The sequence below is a fragment of the Echiichthys vipera genome, assembly GCF_963691815.1.
Source record: "Echiichthys vipera genome assembly, chromosome: 9".
NCBI lineage: Eukaryota > Metazoa > Chordata > Actinopteri > Perciformes > Trachinidae > Echiichthys > Echiichthys vipera.
The window spans coordinates 28757565-28780767 of NC_139834.1; the positions used below are offsets into that span (position 1 = coordinate 28757565).

At 44.2% G+C, this 23203-nt stretch overlaps 1 protein-coding gene across 1 annotated transcript in view; it reads right to left on the reverse strand.

The window, feature by feature from the left end:
- klhdc8b (kelch domain containing 8B) overlaps positions 1 to 23203 on the reverse strand; it is a gene marked incomplete at its 5' end in the record, with an annotated part of 163103 nt that overhangs the window by 29750 nt on the left and 110150 nt on the right. Inside the window, 2 exons of the mRNA XM_083919431.1 lie at positions 12159 to 12383; positions 17939 to 18103. Coding sequence (XP_083775557.1) covers positions 12159 to 12383; positions 17939 to 18103 — 390 coding nt within the window. The remainder of the gene's footprint in view (positions 1 to 12158; positions 12384 to 17938; positions 18104 to 23203) is intronic.

Genomic DNA, 23203 nt, shown 5'->3' on the forward strand with positions numbered 1-23203 from the left:
CATTGCTGCCATCCCCTAAGCAAGCAATGGAAGGCCACTTTTAGCAACGAAACTCATTATCGGCATCAGCTGAGAGAGGGGGAAGTGGTCAGAAGGGAGTGACAGAGATAGAAAGTGGATACAGTGAAGCTAAACGGACAGCCACTGACTTTAGATTAGCTTATTTGACATTTCACAAACTAAACTCTCCTAACCAGGCACTCCTAATAAAAAAAAATTTAAAAAACGACTTCAACTGTGCTGATTACTGTGTGATTTTCTAGTAATTAGTGTCATAGCAGGGAGCAGATGCAGTGAACGAAATGTGGATTAGTTACAAATAACGCAGCGGGTAGTGAAATGGTTTGTGAAAATATTGTTTTTCATTCCTGGAATAATATTAATGTATTTATCTTGTTCCACAGTGAGGCACAACATCGATTAGAAAGGAGTAAACCTCAAATATATTCCTGTATCTATTCAACTTTGCACTTATTTAAGAAATTGTCCTTTTACGGTGTGTTGTAATGTATAATATTTATAATGTTTTCCCCAGAGTCCCAGGATAATGTGGTCAGTGTCTCTGCTCCTGAGTAGGTGTACACAAATAGGATGAGTGTAAAATAAGTGTGATGAGAGCATGTTCTCAGAGGACAGCAGCAAGAAGAAATTGTCAGAGAGTTCACTGAAACAGAAAGATGGAAACATTTAAAAAGCGAGAGGCCAGGGGAGTTGGATGGGGAGTTGAGAGTGAGAGGTGGACAGTGTAAATGGACGGGGTGAGAAAGCAAAAAGCTGAGAGCCAAACTGATGTTCAAATTCACCCAATCACACACATGAAATATTAGCTTGGCAGATTCGTCTGGTTGCTAGGCAGCATTGCATGTCACTGATTTATATGGGTGTCAGAAATCTCAAAATAACCTATGTGATTAATTATGAAGCAACATCCTATGTATTTACATGCATATTGATTGAACATCCATGCATAACTACTGTTATGGAAATAGATTCTTCAATAAAGATCAACAGGATCGGCTTTTTCTCCGTGGTTTATTTTGCCAAAGCATTTTCCTCTGCAGACAAAAATATGTTCATCCCTGCGTCCTCACAAAGTTAGAGTCTAGCAGGAAATGACGACATGCCAAATCTCGCACAGTCTTTTAGGGGAAGAGACAGGACGCGAATAGCCTTGGTTGGGTGACGTCTTTAGACCAAACAAAACATGCCTCATTACAATGCTGAACATTCTGAACCTCTCTCATCACAAGGTCTCTAACACAGGGTGCAGATGCAAAAAAATGCCGTTATACCATCATGAGTTCGTTATTTGCGTTATCCATTAAGAAGGTGAGACAGGGAGACACTGAACTGTGACTGACCTGACAAATCTATGATTATGAATCACAAATATCCAAAATTCCCACAACACTACTACAGCTGGAATATAAATCTCAATTCTTCAGTGTGCTTGGAGGGGCCAAGGATTAATCCAAACTCATCATGGTGATAATGACTCTCTGTTATTTCAGCGTAACTTCAATGATTACTGGAGGCCTACACATCCATTTGTCTGAGTCCTCATAAATTCAAGTGTAATGGAAACATCCCAAATCTTTTGACATCCAACCGCTGAAGCTCAGATCAGTTTCTAAGGTCAGTCAGGCTTTCAAAGTTCAATATGTAAATACTTTACACCTTTACGAGATAATCTCCGACCATCAATCCTGAGATCGCACGGTCGGAGGGAGTAAGAAAGACAGGAAGTAAGGGCGGAGGAGAGGAAAGAAATCTTAGATAAAGGATGGGTTGATATGAAGCAATCTGTCGGCAGATCAAAGCCCTGCACCCCAACCCTCTAAGGAGGGGTGTGCTTGATCGACATGCCATGTCTGGGTAAGATCTGCAGGCAGGTGGGGTTGAAGCCTCATCGGCTGTGTGAACTTTAAAAATCCACCCTGACTTTAACATAGATTTCAGCCGAACAACCCTGGGTGACTTTTAAGCTGAGAAAGGAGACAGTTTCAGATGGAAGAGACATGCGCAGAATATTTTTAAACTGGGGAGAGTAGTGGACCACCCTCAGGTGATGATTACATTGTGACGCAGATGAAAGAAAACAAGAAACAGACATGAGAATAGGACTTCACTACAAACCAATCACCACTTCATATAATGATCATTTGGAGAATACAGGCGAGTCTAGTGCTTAATTACCAGGCTTTTAACACCTTAAGGTCATAATTCTGCAGTAATAGACCTCCATGATAACCCGTCTACTGTATTTACAGGTAGTTTAAGCAGTTACACAATTACACTAATTATAAAAGCAACAATCAACAACAAATAAGCACATAATGCACATAGAGTACCGTAAAATGTTATAGTATTGTGCTGCTTTGCTCCAGTGAGAATACAGGCCTACTCTGGAATAGAGTTTCATTATTCATGCACGAACCACTCTGTAGTTACTGTCCTCAATGAGCAGTGTGTGCTGCCGTGAGACCCTCCCCCATCCCAAAGCATTCACAGGCGGTCACTTTCTCACTACATATAGCGACTTTTCAGACCTTCTAAGCAGCTTTATTAATAAAAAGCAACTAGTGAGCAACTATTCATATCATCATGGAAAAGGGAGAGATACAGCCTATGGTAATTCATTCCCATGCATGCCGCTCAGAGTAATCAAACTCCAAGGCCGCTGAAGCCTGGCTCTCCCGCATCCCCTCCTACACAGCAGCACTGCAGAGGTACTCAGCAGGTGTGGCACAAAGTATGCAGTTCAGCCGACAAGAAGACAACGCAAAGGCGGCATTTTCTTTTTTTAACCCACTCTGGGACCTGGTTTCAGAAAATAATATTTTCAGGACCCGATAACGCTGCATCCATGTGGAAGAGCGGACAAAACGATACAAAAAGTTTGCGGCTAAAGCAAAATGCGTCTTTGTGGGGACGACCCCTAAATATTCCCGCTGATCAGAGGGTCAACTAGTTTGGTCACTTTTTTTAGCAGTCTAAGGGCGCACTCACACTGTCCTTTCTGCACCGGGCCAAAACAGTTTTTTTCGACTAAAGCCTAGTGCGTTTGACCAGTGTGTGTGCGCCCGCTCCACGCATAGCTGCGGCCAGCTGGCCGTCCACGGCCCGTCTGAGAGAGGTGGGCTTTTGTAGAGCGCGTTTGCACATGTACGAGCACGAGCATGCACACGTGTACGAGCATGAGCACGAGGCCTACGGCGGTTCTGATGTCATTTCCTGTGCGCCTGTTGGGACATAGAAAATAGAAGGACGGACCATGCGCGGACATTTAACAACAACAACAATGGCGGCGAAAGGCTCACGTTGGTGTGATGCGGAGGTGGATTGTTTACTGCAGATTTGGTCGATGAAAAGATTCAAAAACAGTCGGACAAGACGCACAAAAACTCAGAGGTCTACGGAAAGATTTGTAAACAAAGCGACGCATTGCGATGACGTCATCAATGCATGTGACGTGTTACTGCGTGATGACGTATGGACAGGCAAGAAGCATTGGCTTAGGCCCAGGTAGTGTGAGTACAAACGGGCTGGCAAGCGGGGGGAGAGGGAGGGGGGGACAAGTACCCTAAAGCCCGGGGCGCGGTGCGGAAGGACAGTGTGAGTGCGCCCTAACTGTGGGTGCTAGTGCGTAAGTCCCTTAGCAAATAAAACAACCGGGTATCTACAATACTTAAGCTAAAAGCAATGGGATGTGCTACACTTCACAGTAGTGGCAGTGGCTTCTTCCCAGTCACTGTGACAAACTCAGATGTTACGGAGGTTGGAATCAAATTAGATGTGGAATCTGTATGCATGAGGATAGTGTGCTGTACCCAATGCCTTGTCTACAGTTTAAAAATATGAAGCATAGCTTACATATGCCTCAACCACTGTTTTTAACAACTGACACATGTAAGCGAGTAAACACACTAGCTGAATGTAGACATTATGCAACTTTAATATCCCTAATAAGGCACTAGCGCACACACACACACACACACACACACACATGCACACAGAGCAAAGTTCAAGGGGATGTTAGACTGGGTGTCTCCATCTGCCAGCGATTTGAATTCACCCTGCACTCGGTGTTCAATCTACGATTGAAGTTGGTCTGAGCCAGGCTAAGGGGAGGAAATGGAAAACATTGCCTTCATTCCGCAGCATATTCTGCTTGTATAGTATACACACCAAGGCCTAGAGCAGGGCTGCCCAACCCTGCTCCTGCAGAGCCACTGTCCTGCATGTTTAAGTTTCTCTCTGCTCCAACACACCTGAATCTAATGATGTGCTCGTTATCAAGCAGCTGAAGCTCGTCACAGGTTTGAAAATCGTTAGACTCAAGAGTGTAAGAGGAGGGCGAGACCTAAAACATGCAGGACAGTGGCCCTCCAGGACCAGGATTGGGCAGCCCTAGCCTAGAGCATTACAATCTCTCTCTCGCTCTCGCTCTCGCTCTCGCTCTCGCTCTCGCTCTCTGTCTCTCTCTCTCTCTCTCCCTCTCCCTCTCTCTCTATTTCTGTCTCTCTCTCTCCATACACTGCAATCAACTGCTCTGTTTGCCAGGTGCTTTAAAGGTACAACTTAAACAATCTGGCCACATATTTTAAATGTAAAACGTTCCAAAAACATTATCAACAGAATTTGTAGAGTTAACAGTTTGACATTATGTCAAAGATGCAAAAATATCTATTGAAATGACCATGCTAGCCACTTAACACCGGCCAGTCCTGTCTTGTAATATCTAATGTTATATGTCACTATGTAATATGACTCACTAAGTAAGCTGAGTGCATTATATTCCATTTAATTTTTATATTTTCAATATAATACTAGGTTATTATTCTGAAACATTGTGTCTCAAAATGAAATAATTCTCTGTCCACACAAACATTTTAGCTTTAGCAAGAATCATTTTCAAAAGGTTCTGCACATATCCCGTAACGTTTCCCACATTTCTCTGAAACATAAATCGAGATTTATGCCGATTTAAATGTCAGCACTTCCCATAAAGTGCAGTTCACAGTCCCTTCTCAGGCATTTCTGTGGCTAGCGACACGGAGCTACAGGTCAGGGGAAAGAAGCTACACATATCCCACCTGTCCCCAAATGACACCAATGGCTGCATGTATTTAAAAAAGGCAATTGTGTTATCAGTTAATCTTACATGCAATAATTATCTGCTCGAGATGCTGCAGCTTTTTTGGCTTCTTTTTATAGTAGATACTGTATCTTCCACACTGCTCGACTTGCAGCGAGCGCCAGAACACCATTAACTTAACACTGTGTGTGGCTCTGCTTCTCATCAGCGCTGAAAGCTGACGTGGAGAACATTTAAATGCAAATCACCATGATTAAAACATTCGGACTGTACAAAAAATGAACAGGTAATGAACCTGCTCAGTATTAGCAAAGGCCCAGAAGGCTATAACCTCTATTAAAGAGCGTAATCACAGAACAGCTCCCTTTCACACTGAACCGCATGACTGTCCTCTGGATAGACTTGACCAAACATTTCATTGTGCCGTTAAATAAACAAACTATGAATCTCCGTTCTGTTCCTCGTTCTATTTTCTATCTCTATATGCATTTGATTCTCAGAGCAGGGTCTTTCTTGGAGGTGCTGTGTAGTGTCCCTGGTGCCCCAGGAGGACACTATGCTGTCGTTGCTTTAATGGCTAGCTCCATAGTGTGTCACTTGTGCCTCTGCTCCTGTGATCTATAATCTGTCAATCACAGTGCTTCCCCCAAGACAGCCATCTCACCTCAAAGGAGCAGGAAAAAAGAGTAACGGAGATAAAACGTCAATTCAGTGAGCCAGGGAAATTAGTCACACACACACACACTAGCCGTCTTTCCACTATCGCACCAAATGGTGGTGGTGTGGGGGGGGGGGGGGGGGGGGGCATGTCTGGGCTAGTTTCCAGGTGATAATGGCCCACCGTTTACCCATGGGCCAAGCAGGGCTACTGTGGCCTCAGGCGAAGTTAAGAGTCTCTGGGAAGAGAAGTGCAGCAGCTTATTCATATGGTCACGGAGATAAAATGAATGCCGCAGACCAAGGCCATCAACACGCTCGCTCAACGATTATGGAAGACGGTAAGGTAAGCTAACGGATAGACGGTTATTGAAACACACGCTACAGAAGTAGAGAATAAACGAACAATTACAAACACATGCATATAAGAGTCATCTCAAGATTTGTTGCTCATACACAAGTATATGAAATGTCAACACTCCCACATTCTACTTGTGAAATACTCAATTCAAATGCATTAATTCAAATGCTGAACGTGTGTTTCAGGTACAGTGACTAAAGAGATTCTTCCGCGTCTCACTTTATTTAGAGGACATTTTAGTGTAAACTGAAGCTCAAATAAGATGAAGAATGATGACGAGAATCATACGGTTACATTTGTAACTCAGCTTTTCATCAGTGTCCACAGTTGTACATGCTCTTGTATCAACAAGACTGGATGACTGCCCTGGCCTTTTGCCGGTGCACAGATGAAGTTTGGCCTTTAGTTTGAAAGGGGTATAAGACACACACACACACACACACACACACACACACACACACACACACACACACACACACACACACACACACACACACACACACACACACACACACACACACACACACACACACACACACACACACACACACACACAGTCTCGAAGGTGAGGTGAGAATGAGACCTGATAGTTACGAAGAGGGCCATTATCCTTTAAATCCAAACACATTAAGGCTGACTGAGAGGATTCACAGAAGCAAAAGGATAAATCAGATGTTTAAACGCAAGCTGGCAGGCACAGGGGGGGTGTCAGACAGTGAATTGTTAATATGGGCGAATGGAGGTTAGACTCGCTTGATTTTATGCATAAATATATCTGCACACGTGAAACACTTCCCGTTGTTGAGCATCTGTCTGCACGTCCCTCTCTTTACATGCACAGTAGGTAGCTTCCCAATATCTTCTGGTTAAATACATTAATGAGAAGCTAAATCATCATTTGTAGAATATGTAATCATCCTCCTTCACCTGGCTGCACCACAGTCTCAGAGTCAGTTGGCACTTTCTGCACCTATGTTTAATTATGAGACAAAATACAACCCCCGTTGCCACGTGTGTCGCTCTCTACGCCCAGAACACACACCGTCTAATTGGAAAGATCATCTAAACAGGGCCCAAAGTACAGCTGGTGCTGGTGGGAATGCCATTAGTTCTGCAGGTCATAAACCAAAGCACTGAAAATTTGATTGCAGCACTAGGACAAGTCCCGGGATCACAAAGCGAATTCATTGTCAAGAAAGTCCAAGCCAAGTTCCACAGACATTTCACTAAAAACTACAAATGTCAAGCCCTGCTTTAAAAGGAAAAGTCGGGGAATCTCCAGGTCATCGCATCAACTGGGAACCATAAATATCTATTCAGTGTGCAACAGTGGTGCAACCATGCAAGATTTGAATATGGGTGTGATTTGAGCAGGAGTTGGCCCCCTCCTCTGGCCCAATAACTGTGCAAAATAGTATCATAAAACTTCACAGTGTAGATCAGCGGTGTCAAACTCCAATTCACAGTGGGCCAAATTGAAAAACTGGGACAAACTCAATATTTACAAAAAGAAAAGACTGCAAATGTGCATGTGTTCCCTTCTCTCCAGATGTGTAACGTTGAACCTTTTCAGTGCAGCTCCTTGTTCTTGTCGTGGTGTTTCTTCTGTTTGATTCTTTGGTTACAGCCACGGTGGCTCTGCAGACGAGATAAACAGCTCTTTACCTTCAGACACAGATCATCTGCCTCCCACCGCTGCTGAAAGATCCTGTTCTCCATCTTTCTTTTGGTCGTTTTTGGGGAGGGGTGGATTAAGTGTGTCTGCAGAGACTGGTAGCATGGATGCTCAGGTTTGTTAACAGAAATGTAGACGTGTATGTGCTTTATACCCGCGGGCCAGCTCTCAGAGAACCTTGATATGATCTTAGGGGCCAAATGTTATTACACCGCGGGCCAGATTTGGCCCATGGGCCTGAGTTTGACACCTCTGGTGTAGATTGTTGAGATCAAAATGAAGTCCGAGTTCAAAGATGGGTGTGGTCCAAGGTAAGGAAGGGGCCACCTTACGCCCCTGGTCTGATTTGGTGCTCTAATTATATTTGTGTTTCACTTTTATACCACATTAGTCTACCGATGGTCAACACCTGATCACACTGGAAAAAAATATAGTTTCATTCCACTTTAGCATTCAAAAAGAATTAATATAATACCAGCAACCTGGGAAATATGGATTGTCTAAGAATACACACCACATAATTCACAACCTGTCAAGAGGAGAGCTCTGTTTTAAGGAGCCAATGTGACAGCCTCAAATACACCCACCACAATGTATGATAATGTATTCTTTCAGATCCTTTCACATATCTAGGTTCACCAGGTGCCTCTTTCTACATAATAACCAAAACAGTGCTAGGCTGCCATGTGCACACTGGACACGGTGCACTTCACTGCCCTGCACACCATGCCTCTTGATTCATGAAAGTGAAGCTGAACACAACAGTAACCCTGGTGCTTAGAAACCTGCTCGCTCGTCAAATGGATTAATGTCTGCTCAGCCCCCAACCCACTGTGAATGCTTTCTCTTTACATCTTTCTATCAATTTATCGCTCTATCAAGGACTATGAATCATTATAGCTTCAGAGACTATATTTGACACATTTACTGACTGAGGGCGCACTCACACTGTCCATCCGTACCGTGCCCCGAAGTATGGGTACAGGTCCGATGACGTCATGTAAAATAACTAGCCACCTTTGGTAGATATGACTAAAATAGCAGCGGTGGATAAGAGACTGCATTTGAAATGTCACTATTTTACAACTTAAAGTGTAATTTCCGCGAAAATGGACCCCACAGTCTTTTTCAGCATAATTGTACAACAATGAAGCCATCGAGACATCGTTGATCACCTATTAACAGAGAAACCCCGGAGATTCGCTAGCATCCAGACATGGCTAACACTGAGTAGCTACATATAAAATGAGGCACCAACAACATAGTCTGCGAACCCTTAGTTCATCAAAAAAGAACTATAAGCCTTAGCAGTCGACTGGTCCATACTGACAGTATGGACCAGCCTAAACAAGTGGATTACCGAGTTCAGTTCTATTGAAGAATAGACGAATCTGTTGAGCCGCTTGTGTGTTTTGCCATCTAACGACGCTGAAATTACTGCGGTGGCATCTCCCTCCACTGTGTGCACGCTTGAATAGGAGCTATCATTATAAGTGCACCTCCCTTAACCCTTCTGCCATCACACCGGAGGCCTCAGTGTTGGTTCACCTCTAAGCCAACAGCCCACTTACTGAGTTACGTAAAAGTAAACCACGGTAAACCTCTAAAATGTACCTAAAGTTCCCAGCGCCAAGAGGGACACGATTCTTCCACCATCTTTCTCAGAGAGATTATACTTTTTTTTCACAGAGCTGCTGAAACCCATCTGGAATAGCAGATGTTTCCTTCTTGTTAATAACGCACCTAATAGCAGCCAGATAAATGATGCAGGTACACTACATATGTTCCGTTTGTTTAAAAAGAGATTTGCAGCACACGTAGAACAAACTAATAATGTGGGCTATTTAAAGTTTATCACAGCCCAAATCATCCTATTCTTAACGTAATGATTCATTTGGTTTCAGATGCCAAACCTTTACAGTCTCAGGGCGCACTCACACTTTCCTTCCGCACCGGGCCAAAACAGGTTTTTCGGGTCAAGCCTAGTCCATTTGACCAGTGTGAGTGTAACTGCTCCGCGCATAACTGCGGCCAGCTGGCCGTCCATGGCCCGTTTGAGAGAGGTGGGCTTTTGTAGAGCGCGTTTGCACATGTACGAGCACGAGCGTGCGCACGTGTACGAGCACGAGCACGAGCACGAGGCCTACAGCGGTTCTGACGTCATTTATGTGCGCCTGTTCGGACATAGAAAATAGAAGGAGGGACCATGCGCGAACATTTAACAACAACAACAATGGCGGTGAAAGGTTTACGTTGGTGTGATGCAGAGGTGGAGTGTTTACTGCAGATTTGGTCGATAAAAAGATTCAAAAACAGTCGACAAGACGCACAAAAACTCCGAGGTCTACGGAAAGATTTGTAAACAAAGCGACGCATCGCAATGATTTCATCAATGCGTGTGACGTGTTACGGCGTGATGACGTATAGGCAGCAAGAAGCATTTGTGCAAGGCCCAGGTAGTGTGAGTACAAACGGGCCTGGGGCGCAGGGGGAGAGGGAGGGGGGTCAAGTACCCTAAAGCCCGGGGCGCGGTGCGGAAGGACAGTGTGAGTGCGCCCTTAAGGTAAAAGCTTTGGGTATGGCATACAGTTAAAATCAGTCATAGATTTACTGTACAGTGACTGATGTGTTTGCACCCACGTTACATTTATGCATGTGTTCAGTTATCTTTAATGCAGCAACATTTCATGTGAGCCCATAACTCGGGAAAAGCCCAGATGGAGCATTTCATATGGTGCAGTAAAAGGACTTTGTCTATCTGCATCCTCATCAGCTTTGATATGATCTGACTCAACTAATGCGTAATCCTCCTGTGTTTGGGTTGGATTATGAGCACAGAACAGCTCATGCTCTCACTCCATTCAAAGTGCTCCAGGGTGGAACATTGTGAGGAACCCGACTAGTGATTCTTCTGGGATGCATGCAAATCAGCTGCTCTCTCCGCATGTATCCAAATGAATAAAATAAGAAGGAATAACCTCTATATATATTTATTTTTGAATAAATTAAAATAAATGATAAAGGGATGATGGGTTGCGCACTCTTAGTCATAACGTGAAATGTACTTTTTATCAAAGCCCTGAAAAAGCCTCAGTGATGCAAAAATGTGAATGCAAAAAAATGACATTTTCACATTAGTGTGAGTGTCGTCTGTCGTTTCCTTTGTTGTTCTTGACTTTATGACTAACACCTCACCACCTTGTGAATCATTCATTCATTCATTCATTCATTCATTCATCTTCAACTGCTTATCCCGGGGTCGGGGTCGCGGGGGGTGCTGGAGCCGATCCCAGCTGACATTGGGCGTGAGGCGGGGTCCACCCTGGACAGGACGCCAGTCTATCGCAGGGCACATAGAGACAAACATAGACAGACAACCATTCACACCTACGGGCAATTTTAGAGTCATCAATTAACCTAACACGTGCACGTCTTTGGATTGTGGGAGGAAACCGGAGAACCCGGAGAAAACCCACGCAGACACGGGGAGAATCAGCCATGGACAATGACGCTTAACAATAATTAAGTGGTAAAGGTAACCTGATTACATAAATTAGCCGTCTTACCTTGTAGAATGATATATGAATCACTATTTAGTGCAGTGTTTCTCAAACCCTTTTTTTCTTGTGACCCACTTTTTTTAAAAAGCCAAACCATTGTGACCCAAATCATAATAAGAACATTTGTTGACGCCATTTTCTTATAATATCCTGAGTAGATAACGCAGTGTATGAATGAGACAGAGTCATGTATTTACATTAAATAATAGAGCCTACACTTAAATGAGACAGTATAAGTGCATTCTCCTTTTCCCCTCACATCAGTGGAATAACGTGCGCGTTAGGGAAGGGACAATAATCAGTTATATCGTAGATTGTGCTAAAAACACTAACAACAAGTTAATCGTGGTGAATTTACATTATCAGGATAATCATGATTACTATGATAAGTAACTTGACCGGTGAATTGACTGCGGTTAACTACATTTTCTCCCTCTTACTGTAACATTAATTAGGCCAAAGGAGCAATTTAGCAGTAACAGTTAAAATGTAGTGAAAGTTATAGTGTTGCATGTAGAAATTAACATTGCTGTGTATTTATCAACCACAACAACATCTGAAATAAACAATGACTTAAAGAGGGAATAATAAATGTGAGAGAAATGACAGTCACCCGAAACCAAATTGGGCCGGTCAGCTCCCTAAACTGGTCCAGTTACTGATACCCAGCCCTGGTTGTGTGAAAGAGCATCATCCCAATGAATAAAGCGGCACCCCAGGAAAGCTCTTGGTACTCCAGATGGGCAGTCCGCCCTTGAGTCCTGCCTTAAAAAGTAGAAGTTTAATGTAGAGTACGTCATCACTTACCTTGATCCAGATCGTACTCCTCCATGGTACTGACGAAGTGAGGTCTGGAGTAGAAGTTGTGCGGCCCCGGTTGCTGGAGGCCTCCCAGGCTGAAGAGGCTTCGCTCGTTGGTGGCACAGCAGGAAAAGGCCCTCCGGCTCGGGATGCACGGGTAACGTGTCCAGCTCTTCATCTCCAGGTCAAAAGCCTCCAGCGCCGTCACCGGCATCTTTCCCTGACGACCACCTAGAGGAGGCAGGGGAACGTTCAAATCACATTTATGATGATGTCGGGGCCTGACATGTCCACATATCTTATATATGTTCAAATCTACTGGGAGTAGGATGCTGTGAAAACCTGCTGGATCACCTGTTTTAGTATTGATGCCATATTTAAAGATTCAAGCCTTTCAGCAACAAATCACTGCTGCATAATCAGAAAGATGTCGCGTCCACATGAAATACATTTCCATTCATTAGCATCTACATGAATACAGCAAAACACAAACATTTTGTGTGTGTTTGTCCTTGTTTTCCGTTTCCTTTTTCCTTTTGATTGCTTTTTAATCCGCTGCTCCTGTGACAAAGTTTCTTTTGCATTTGTGTCAAAGTCAGGAAAGCGTGCGGGTCAGCACGGGAGCCGCATTTTATTTTAGACTGAAAGCAGAGCACAATAGCAGGGTGCTCCCCTAGGACGCCTGTAAGTTGTTTACTTCCACAAATCATAACTTAACCTTGTAAAATACAACAGCATGGGGAAGGTAAAGTGGCGAGAGAGGGAGCATATTGAGGACGGCGAGAATGTGATTGTTGGTGAAAGGGAGGCAAGGCTGAGGTCAAGGCTAGCCGTTGATGTGAGAGGGGTGTTGCGGGTATAAAAAAAGACAGAATACAGAAAGTCAGTGTAGGAGAAAGAGGCAGATTGAGGTGGAAGATGAGAAAATCAGACAATGACACAAATGGTGCAGAAGTAACACAGGGAAGAGAGTAGAGTGTGGAGGAGTGAGAGTGGAAAGTGAAAGAGGGTCAACTGGAGGAGGCAGGGTGGCGTAGAGATCGATAGCAGCAACGAGACAAAGAGTTGAACTGAGTGGGAAGCATTAGAGTCGGAGAGCTGCGAGGGAGAAATGGGCATTTTGAGCTAAAAGATCTGTTGACTATCATGTAAATGTTCAGTGTATCTGAGGCATTAAAAATCCACACTCAGATAGAAATGATTTGTTTTTAGATTTTTCCGTAAGATCGGACGAATCACATTGAGGGTTGTATCCCAGCAACACCCCAGAGGCATCGTGAAAAAGAGGATCGACGCTGCACCGTGACTGTGATAATTAACTGATCCGGTTCCAAAAATTGAGCTCGGCACTGATGCATTATCCGTCTCATTTGTATAATTGACAGAACTCAAATACACACGCTGAAGAAAAAGCATTTATTTTCAAATGAGAGTAAGATTATGTCTGCAAAACCAACAGACATGATTTCCATGGTTTAAGCTATTTTGGTTAAGGTTCAAGGTTCTTTATTAGGGCTCTATTTGGGAGGCGTGTTCCCTCCGTCATAGCAACACTCAACAAAATGCACAGATAATCATTGTGCGAGTAGGTGCTACGTGTACAGGTACAGTATGTGTGCGGATGTATCTGATGGCTTTCGTGTGGGCAATGTATGTATGTACCTATTGTTGTGGAAATTAATTCTTCAATAAAGATCAACAAACAGGATCAGCTTTTTCTCCGTGGTTTATTTTGCCAAAGCATTTTCCTCTGCAGACAAAAATACGTTCATCCCTACATCCTCACAAAGTTAGAGTCTATCAGGAATGACGACGAGCCAAATCGTGCCCAGTCTTTTAGAGGAAGGGACAGGACGCGCTAAGCCTGGGTTGGGTGACGTCAAACGAAACATGCCTTAGACGAAGGTGTCAAACTGATCTAGTAAAGGGCCGTGTGGCTGCAGGTTTTCATTCCAACCACTCAAAAACACACCTGATCCAACAAATCAACTGTGTGAAGACAGTTCAGGTGATGGAGTAAGTCGAGTCAGGTGTGTTCTTGCTTGGTTGGAATGAAAACCTGCAGCCACAGCGACCCTTTACTGGATCAGTTTGACACCCCTGCCTCAGACATTACAATTCTGAAAATTGTGAACGTCTCTCATCACAAGGTCTCTAACACAGGGTACATATGCACACAAATGCCGTTATACCATCATGAGGCAGTTATTTGCGTTATCCATTAAGAAGGTGAGACAGAGGAGACACTGAACTGTGTCTGACCTGACAAAACTATGATTATGAATTACAAATATCCAAAATTCCCACAACACTATGTATTCATGTGAGGCCTCTGACAGATGGTGGCAACACATTTCCTTAAGGACAATAAAGACCTATCCATCTGTCTATTAGTCATGTACACAACAATTACAGAACAATGTATTGGCAATGGAAATCTTAGGCTTCAGGCACTCTCCAACAACGCTCGTTAAAAGAAGTTTAAAAAGCATGATAGAAAAAGCAAAATCTGAATCAGAAATGAGTGCAAGTTAAGATAAAATAGGCTAATATTTATACAAACAAGAAGTAACTCAAGTCATAGATAAAGAAAACTGAATATAAACGGCATGCAAAAGTAGATATTTGCACAGTGATATATACGTATTGTATATACTGTGGTACCATCTGCAGGCAGAACATGTTGTGACTGGGCTCTGGTTAGCTGTAATCATACTGGACACTATATGATAAATATTCATGCCGAGAGTTAGATGAGATAATTGATATGCTATGAAGCTAGGGCCAGTGGTCGATTAGATGAGATTAGCATGAAGACTGAAGTGCTAAACGGCTGAACAGCTAGCCTAGCTCTGTCCGGGGTTATACCAGCTCATGTAAAGCTTATTAACACAAAGTGCTGAATGACAGAAGCTAACTGACACCATGCACTAGCACCAGCACCATATCACTATACCATACAGATATTTATATATACATATATATATATTAGGGGTGTCCCCGACTAACAATGTTCATAGTCCAGCGCTGTCCTTATGTCAGCTGGGATCGGCGTCAGCTGGGATCGGCTCCAGCCCCCCCCCCCCCCCCAACCCTGACAGGGACAAGCGGTTGAAGATGAATCAATGAATGATAGCTTACGCAATATGACATTTCATTCATCACTATATGAAGGTGACTTTAACGGTTATGGCCAGGCAAGAAAAGGTGAAGTTTAGGTGACAAAATGACTTGGTTAAAATTATAGAAAAGGTTGTGGTTTGGATTAATACCTCCGGGACATGAACACTGGTCCCCCGGTGAAAGTCCTGTGTTTTGGGACCCGTTGAAAACCCTGAACTCCTCCCTATGCGTATTTAGCGCTCTTACACTTCGTCATTCGATTTGCTTCTTTGCTCTGGATGTAAGTTCTACAGTTATGAATATGTGGGTTACACATTCATTTTGGTAGTTATATGTACAAACAGTTATTGAGTTATTGCTTTGATAATATGTATCACATCCCCTCATTTAAGAACATGCAATAAGATGCACACACAATAAATGAAGTACTTTGTCTTTTTGTTACATTGTTTTTGTTGAGCCTTGACTTTTTAACAGCCTCTTTTCAGTTGCACTTGTGTGCTGATAACCAGCTCTGAAACTGCAACAACATTCTTCATTTAATGACACGCACACACACACACACACACACACACACACAAACACACAATATTAACGCAGTATGAAGTCTGATGAGTTATGTCACGTGCCTGCAGCAGAAAGAGAACAAGGCATGGATTTACAAGGTATTATAAACTTTTTCAAGTGCAGCGAGTAAACAGAATTACATTCACACGACATGGCAGGGAGAGAAAGGGAGAGATAAACAATGGCCTGGATTTAATCAAACATGGGCATCACATTATTCAGTTTGCACATCGCTCATAACTCTGTGTGTAATGCGATATGATGTGATTAAACTCCCGCGTGTGCGTGTGTATGTGTGTGTGTGTGTGTGTGTGTGTGTGTGTGCATGTGTGTGTGTGTTTTGTCCAGCCTTTGCTTTCCTCTGCACTGCCCAGTCAGCATGCACACATCTTTGTAGTGTAGCCTGCTAATCTGCAAGTGATTTATGGATATTTAATATGGGGGCAAACTACTCTTTCACTGCATTTTATCATCCTCATTTTATTTTGGTGTTAGTTTCAGAGTCTTACTGTCCTCCAATAGTTGTAGTTCTGAACTACAATTACACCAGACAAGTTTAACTGTCTTCATCATGTGAGTGTCCATGAGATTTTCACTAAACTCTCCCAGGTAAGATGTGAGACTTGACTGAGTGTGCACCACAGTAGCAGAGAGGTTGAAAATGTTCCCACCACACCAAAGCCTGAGGATTGAGGCACTTCAAATATATCATTAACTATCGATGTCCTTGAGAAAGTGACTGATCACGTCCCTCCTCACTCTTCTGAATCCCTACACTGAACTCCAAGGTGATGTCAGAGAAGCTGTGGCTCTGTGTGTAAGCGGGAGCAGACGGATCTCAGTAGTGTGGGAGAGAATAGTGGTTCCCAATGGTGCTTTAAGACAATGTGCCAAGGGTGCTGCAAGATTGTTTAATTTACTTTTTTACTGTTCAATTATATTTCACCATAAAAAACAGTGTCATTAACAGTAGCTACAGTTCTGCCAGAAAGCAATGAAAAATCAGAAATACTAGTGTTTAAAAACCTCCTGTTGAATAGGGAGTGGTGAGGAAAGTTTGCTGTTAGCTAGTTATAGTTAAGCAACATGCTTGTCATGTCAGAAATATCAACAGCAAGGTAAAACCTGAAATCATTCATTCATTCATTCATCTTCAACTGCTTGTCCCTGTCTGGGTCGTGGGGGGCTGGAGCCGATCCCAGCTGACATTGGGCGTGAGGCAGGGTCCACCCTGGACCGGACACCAATCTATCACAGGGCACATAGATACAAACAGAGACAGACAACCATTCACACCTACAGGCAATTTTTTGTGTCATCAACTAACCTAACACCTGCACGTCTTTGGACTGTGGGAGGAAACTGGAGAACCCGGAGAAAACCCACGCAGACACGGGGAGAACATGCAAACTCCACACAGAAAGGCCCCAGCCGGGGTTCGAACCAGGAACATTCTCTCTGTGAGGCGACAGTGCTAACCAAGATGACCAACGAAAATCAAACCTTATAGGGGTAGCTATAAGTTTATGTTTTTCCTAAATAGGGGCAGCACGGTGTGTAGTGGAGGGTGTATGGGGTATACCCACTTCTTTTTCTGGTGGTTTACAGTATACCCACCAATCTGAAAAAAGCCATTGGTATACACTACCAATCAAGTTCGGACAGGCTTTCCCGTTTGCTTAATCATTGCACAAGAGGAAAAACTCAAGGATCATCAGTCAGTAGGATTCATCCTTGGGGGACCATGACCATCTGTATAAAATCCATGGTGATTCATTCAATAAATTCTTATATGTTTCAGTTCTGACCAAAGTGGTCGATGGCCTGAATGCTAACATGCGGCTAAATATAAATGCTAGTTTTACTTTAAAATACAATTTTTAACCAATCAACTCACGGTAAGTTGTATCTGCAGGTTTACACAGTAAAATACAATACATAGCATAAAATTCATTAAAATAAAATGACAAAAATAATAGTTTAAGGTTAAATGCAGGTTGTGAATGGAAGGGAAAGAGTCGCTTTGAAGCCCTTTTAAAAGGTAATCAGATAAAAAAAAAGAGAATACATTAGATGAAGAGATATCGTTTTCCTACCCATCATGTAGATTTTATTTCCTATCAAGAAGGGCGTGGCTCCGTACCGCGGCGTGGGCATGGAGGTCAGCGGCTGCCATTGGTCCTTCTCTGCCTCGTAAACTCTGACCAGGGCCTGCGCCGTTGTGTCGGCTCCCATACCTCCAAACGCAAACACCTTTCCATCTGCACAGACACATACGAGAAAGTCACACTGTATATCAGCAGCTTCCAGGTGCAACAGAGTAGTCAATGGACATTTTTGCTCTCAGGCTGGTTGTTGTTGCGTTAATGTGGGGTGAACAAAGCACGGCGGGTCTAAAAAAACTTCCAGATGACCTACGCATAACTTTTTCACAAGGGCGCCGCAAACACTGAAAGCCTACTGCAGTGTCATTAGAATATACAGTACAGAGAAGCAAGGAGAGGGAGAGGGAAAGTGCTGATGGAGCAAACACCGTGCTCCTGCTGCTCAGCACGAAAAGGACCACGAGAGAGGAGGAGAGGAAAAACGGAGAGAGGAGAGAAGTAGGAAAAGGAGAGTGGAAACGAGGAGGAGGAGCGATAAATCAGGAGAGGAGGAAATGAATGAGGAGGACAAGAGGAGGGGACGTAGCAGGGTTATAGATCATGTAGGGAAATATGGTTTAATTTAAGTGTTAACAAATTAATTTATCACCTCATTAATTAGGCTTATTCATTTTTCCTCGTTAAAAAGGACACCACCCCGATACCTACAGGATTTTTATTAAGCTTTGGCGGGCGTTCAATATCAATATCAACTTCTTTTATCAATTATTTGAATCTGAAAATTGTTGTTCTTATAAAACAGTGACTGCAAGATTCTTTGCAAAACAGCATAAATCACAGACAACAACTTGGGTTTTGGTTATATATTACAAAATATGAATATGTGTATACATATGAAGAGCTCGTTTCCAAAACGAGATAAAAGCCAAATTTAAAAGAAAATGAGTTTGAGCCACTTTGCTGTAAACAGAACCTTTTCACTGCTTCATCAGTGTTTCTGCCAAATCACTATATTTCCTTGTTTAAAATGGTCTCAAGATGCAGTTCCTTTCCAAAACGCGACCAGCGCCAAACCTATTTTTAGCCTAAATGCGATACGTCCTCTCGACCAATCAGAACTCAGTGAGCGTTCTATGCGATCCAACATGGCGGCGCTCTGAAGCAGGAGAGTTTTTTGTTTCGTCCGTCCGTTCAACATGTTCAGACTGAGCCATAAAAACCATTTTGACAAGATACATTGAATATTAACCAAATGTGTGGGTCTGGGTAAAAAATGTAAATTTCCTGAAAACTATTAAAATGGATTTATAGCGTTTTGGAAAAGAGCTCCTGATATATACACAGAATATAAAAGGCTATAACATGAAATGACACGCATGAGAATAGGACATCATGTTCTGACATCATCTTATGTGCGCCTGTTGGGACATAGAAAAAAGAAGGAGGGACCATGTGCGGACATTTAAAACAATGGCGGTGAAAGGTTCACGTTGGTGTGATGCAGAGGTGGAGTGTTTACTGCAGATTTGGTCAGAAAAACCACAAAGCCAAAAATGTTACCATGTTTTCTGTGCTGCTTTCCATTATGTGGCCAAAAGACTGTATGCTTTTGTAATCAACGTGTTACGGCGTGATGACGTGTAGGCAGCAAGAAGCATTCAAGCCGAGGCCCAGGTAGTGTGAGTACAAACGGGCCTGGGGGGGGACAAGTACCCTTAAGCACGGGGCACGGATACGGATGGACAGTGTGAGTGCGCCCTGAGAGACATGGAAGGAGAGAGGGAGACTGATGACTGACTCACAGAGCTGTGACTTAAACTGTGAAGAATAAAGCAATAATAAATCTGTCACTCGGAGTGCAGCTCAACATGAGTGTGATTGTGCCACGGTTATGACAGACTAAAACCAATTTTACTGTTGTACATAAAATAAATGGCACAGCGAGGCGCTCTCATCCCATAAAGCCCATAAAAGTGTGTGTGTGTGTGTGTGTGTGGTGTGTGTGTGTGTGTGGGGGGGGGGGGGGTCGAGACAGGCATAGGGGGAAATATATATATATCCACTCCTCAGCTTATAAACCATCCTGTCCTTTTTGAAATGACCAAGAAGCTAAGTGGGTTAAGCAGCAGAGAGTGCTAATACTGTAATTGTAAAGGCTATACAATGTAAGCGTGCGCGGTGCTGATATGATTCATCAGTAGTAGCTTTATACTATATATATATTTTTGGATAGGACAGGGATGGAGATATGGTCTGAGCACACATCAACTGTACACTGCACCCAAAGTTTGTAAATTCTGCTTTGAGTGATGCAGCATCAAACCGATAGGGGGCAGCAACGGTGCCTTTAAAAATGCAACCTCTGCGACCGTGGATCCGGCAGGGCTAGTGGCGCAAAGGATAACGCGTCTGACTACGGATCAGAAGATTCTAGGTTCGACTCCTGGCTAGCTCGACTGCATCTTTAGCTTGTTAATCACATGTTCATCATTTTGGGGCGGCAGTAGCTCAGTCCATAGGTGACTTGACTGGGTCCCGGTTCGAGTCCCTGTGTGGACCATGAAGTGAGTGTGGTCACTGGCAGTGTAACATGTATAATAACAGAGTGACTAATAAAGGAATTCTTCTTCTTCTTCTTCTTCTTCTTCTTCTTCTTCTTCTTCTTCTTCTTCTTCTTCTATCCGGTTCCGGGTCGCTGCTCGTGTGGTCGACCGGACGGAGCACAGAGCAACTTTTAGCGTTATTTAGCATTTATTACGTTTTTTCTACTATTTTATTTATACGTACTGTCACTTTTTAGTTTACCCTCTGCATGCCACACACGCCGAGTGTGTTTTTCCAACTTTTTAACTACGTTACAAAGACGTAGCGGACTTTTCCTTCCTGCCCGTCCCCTCGTGACGCTCTCTTTGTTTACCTTCCTGTTAACCCCGTGACTGCCGGACAACGCGGAAGTTATTCTCCTGTTTTTCTTTCCTTTTCACCCGGGACTTATTCTCCGCTCGGCATGGATATACCCGTGTTTTTCATGGCCATTCTTCACGTGTGGTTTCTCCTGGAGTTTGTGACGGCGAGCAGAAACAACGACCAGAAGAACACGTACTCCAGAGAGACCCTACTACAGCTCGGACTCCATCCTCTACACGCCTTCGCCGTAGACTCGCTACCGAAGGAATTACTGCGGAGTAACTCAACCAGCCATGACAAGTCCACACACAAGAACAATAAGGTAACCAGAAGGGGGAAGAGAAAGAGCGGAATCAGGGCCAGGCTCAAACGGGAGACTTGTAAACAACGGCCGCTTCCATCTATCGTCCTAGCTAATGTTAGATCCCTCCGGAACAAAACGGACGAGCTACAAGCTAACGTTAACCACATGCATGAGTACAGGACTGCCTCGGTTCTTGCTTTCACTGAGACGTGGTTAAATAAGAACGACGATGACCATGCCCTGCACGTTGATGGCTTCGGCCCCCCTCTAAGACTTGATCGAGACAGTGAGCTCACCGGTAAACAACATGGCGGCGGCGTGTGTCTGTATGTAAACACACGCTGGTGCTCAACGATCGTCGTGAGGGAGAAACTGTGCACCCCGGACATTGAGCTTCTGGCTGTCTCCCTTCGCCCTTTCTACCTACCCAGAGAGTTTCCTCAGCTCTTTGTCATCCTGGTTTACATCCACCCCAGAGCCAACGCAGTCACAGCCACTGAACACATCACAGACTCCTTAAACAAACTGGACCACATTTCACCGGACTCTCCCAAATTCATCTTGGGTGATTTCAACCACTGCTCCCTGGACAAATCATTAAAAGGTTATCAACAGTATATCACATGCCACACACGCCAGGAGAAGACACTGGACAAGTGCTATGGTTCAGTACCCGACGCATACAGATCTGTCGCCCTCCCCCCTCTGGGCTCTGCTGATCACCATGCCATCCTGCTTGCTCCGGCTTACATCTCTGTCATGAGAAGGGTGAAAAAAGTTGTCAAGAACATCAAGCAGTGGACCAACGAAAGCATCATCACACTCCAAGGATGCTTTGAATCCACTGACTGGGACAACCTCCTGGCCCCCTCTGATGACATTAATGAACATGTGGACACTGTGTCATCGTACATTTCCTTCTGTGTGGACAACATCATCCCCTCCAAAACGGTCACTATCTACCCCAACAACAAACCCTGGATCACCAAAGAGCTCAAGGAGATCCTCAACAAGAAGAAAAGGGTCTTCTTCACTGGCTCTGAAACGGAGAAAAAGGAGGTCAACAGAGAGGTCAAGCATGCCATAAAAACTGCCAAGCTGGAGTACAAGAACAAAGTGGAGGAGTGCTTCGCGCAGGGTAACCTCCGCTCAGCCTGGCAGGGACTTAAGAACATGGCTGCTGTGAACACTGCTGCCAGCAACACAAAAACCATCCAGGTTTCAGGCAGCAGCTCTTCATCTCTCCCCAATGACCTTAACTCTTTCTACACAAGGTTCGAGCAGGACAACACCACCCAGCTGGAAGAAGTGATGTCCAAGCTCAAGCCCAGTGACTCAGCAGCCTTCACCTTCAGTGAAGAGGACGTGGTGAAAGCCCTCAGGAAGACAAGGGAGAACAGCTCACCTGGCCCAGACAACATCAGCGGCCGCGTCCTGAAGCACTGTGCTGAGCAGCTAGGGGGCGTGTTTCAGACCCTGTTCCAAAGATCCATGGACAGCAGCATAGTCCCCCAGCAATGGAAACACTCAACAGTTATCCCCATCCCCAAGAAAAGCGCTGTTAAATGTCTGAATGACCTCCGGCCGGTGGCCCTCACCTCTCTTGTGATGAAGGCCATGGAGAGGATCATAAAACAACGCATCATCAGGGAAACCCACTCCCAGATGGACCCGCTCCAATTCGCCTATCGAGCTGGCAGGGGCGTCGATGATGCAAAAACATTCATTATAGACACTGTTCACAAACACCTGGAGCGCCCCAACACCGCAGCCAGACTCCTGTTTGCAGACTTCTCCTCTGCATTTAACACCATGCAGCCCCACATCCTGGCTGACAAACTCTCAGCCCTCTTTCACCTGGACCAACTGCTAATCCTGTGGATACTGGACTTCCTGACCAACCGTTCACAGAGAGTCCTGGTCAACAGCACCTTCTCCGACCTCCAACACACCTCAACCGGCTCCCCTCAGGGCTGTGTGCTCTCACCTCTGCTCTTCATCCTCTACACCGATGACTGCAGAACCACACAGCCTAACTGTCACCT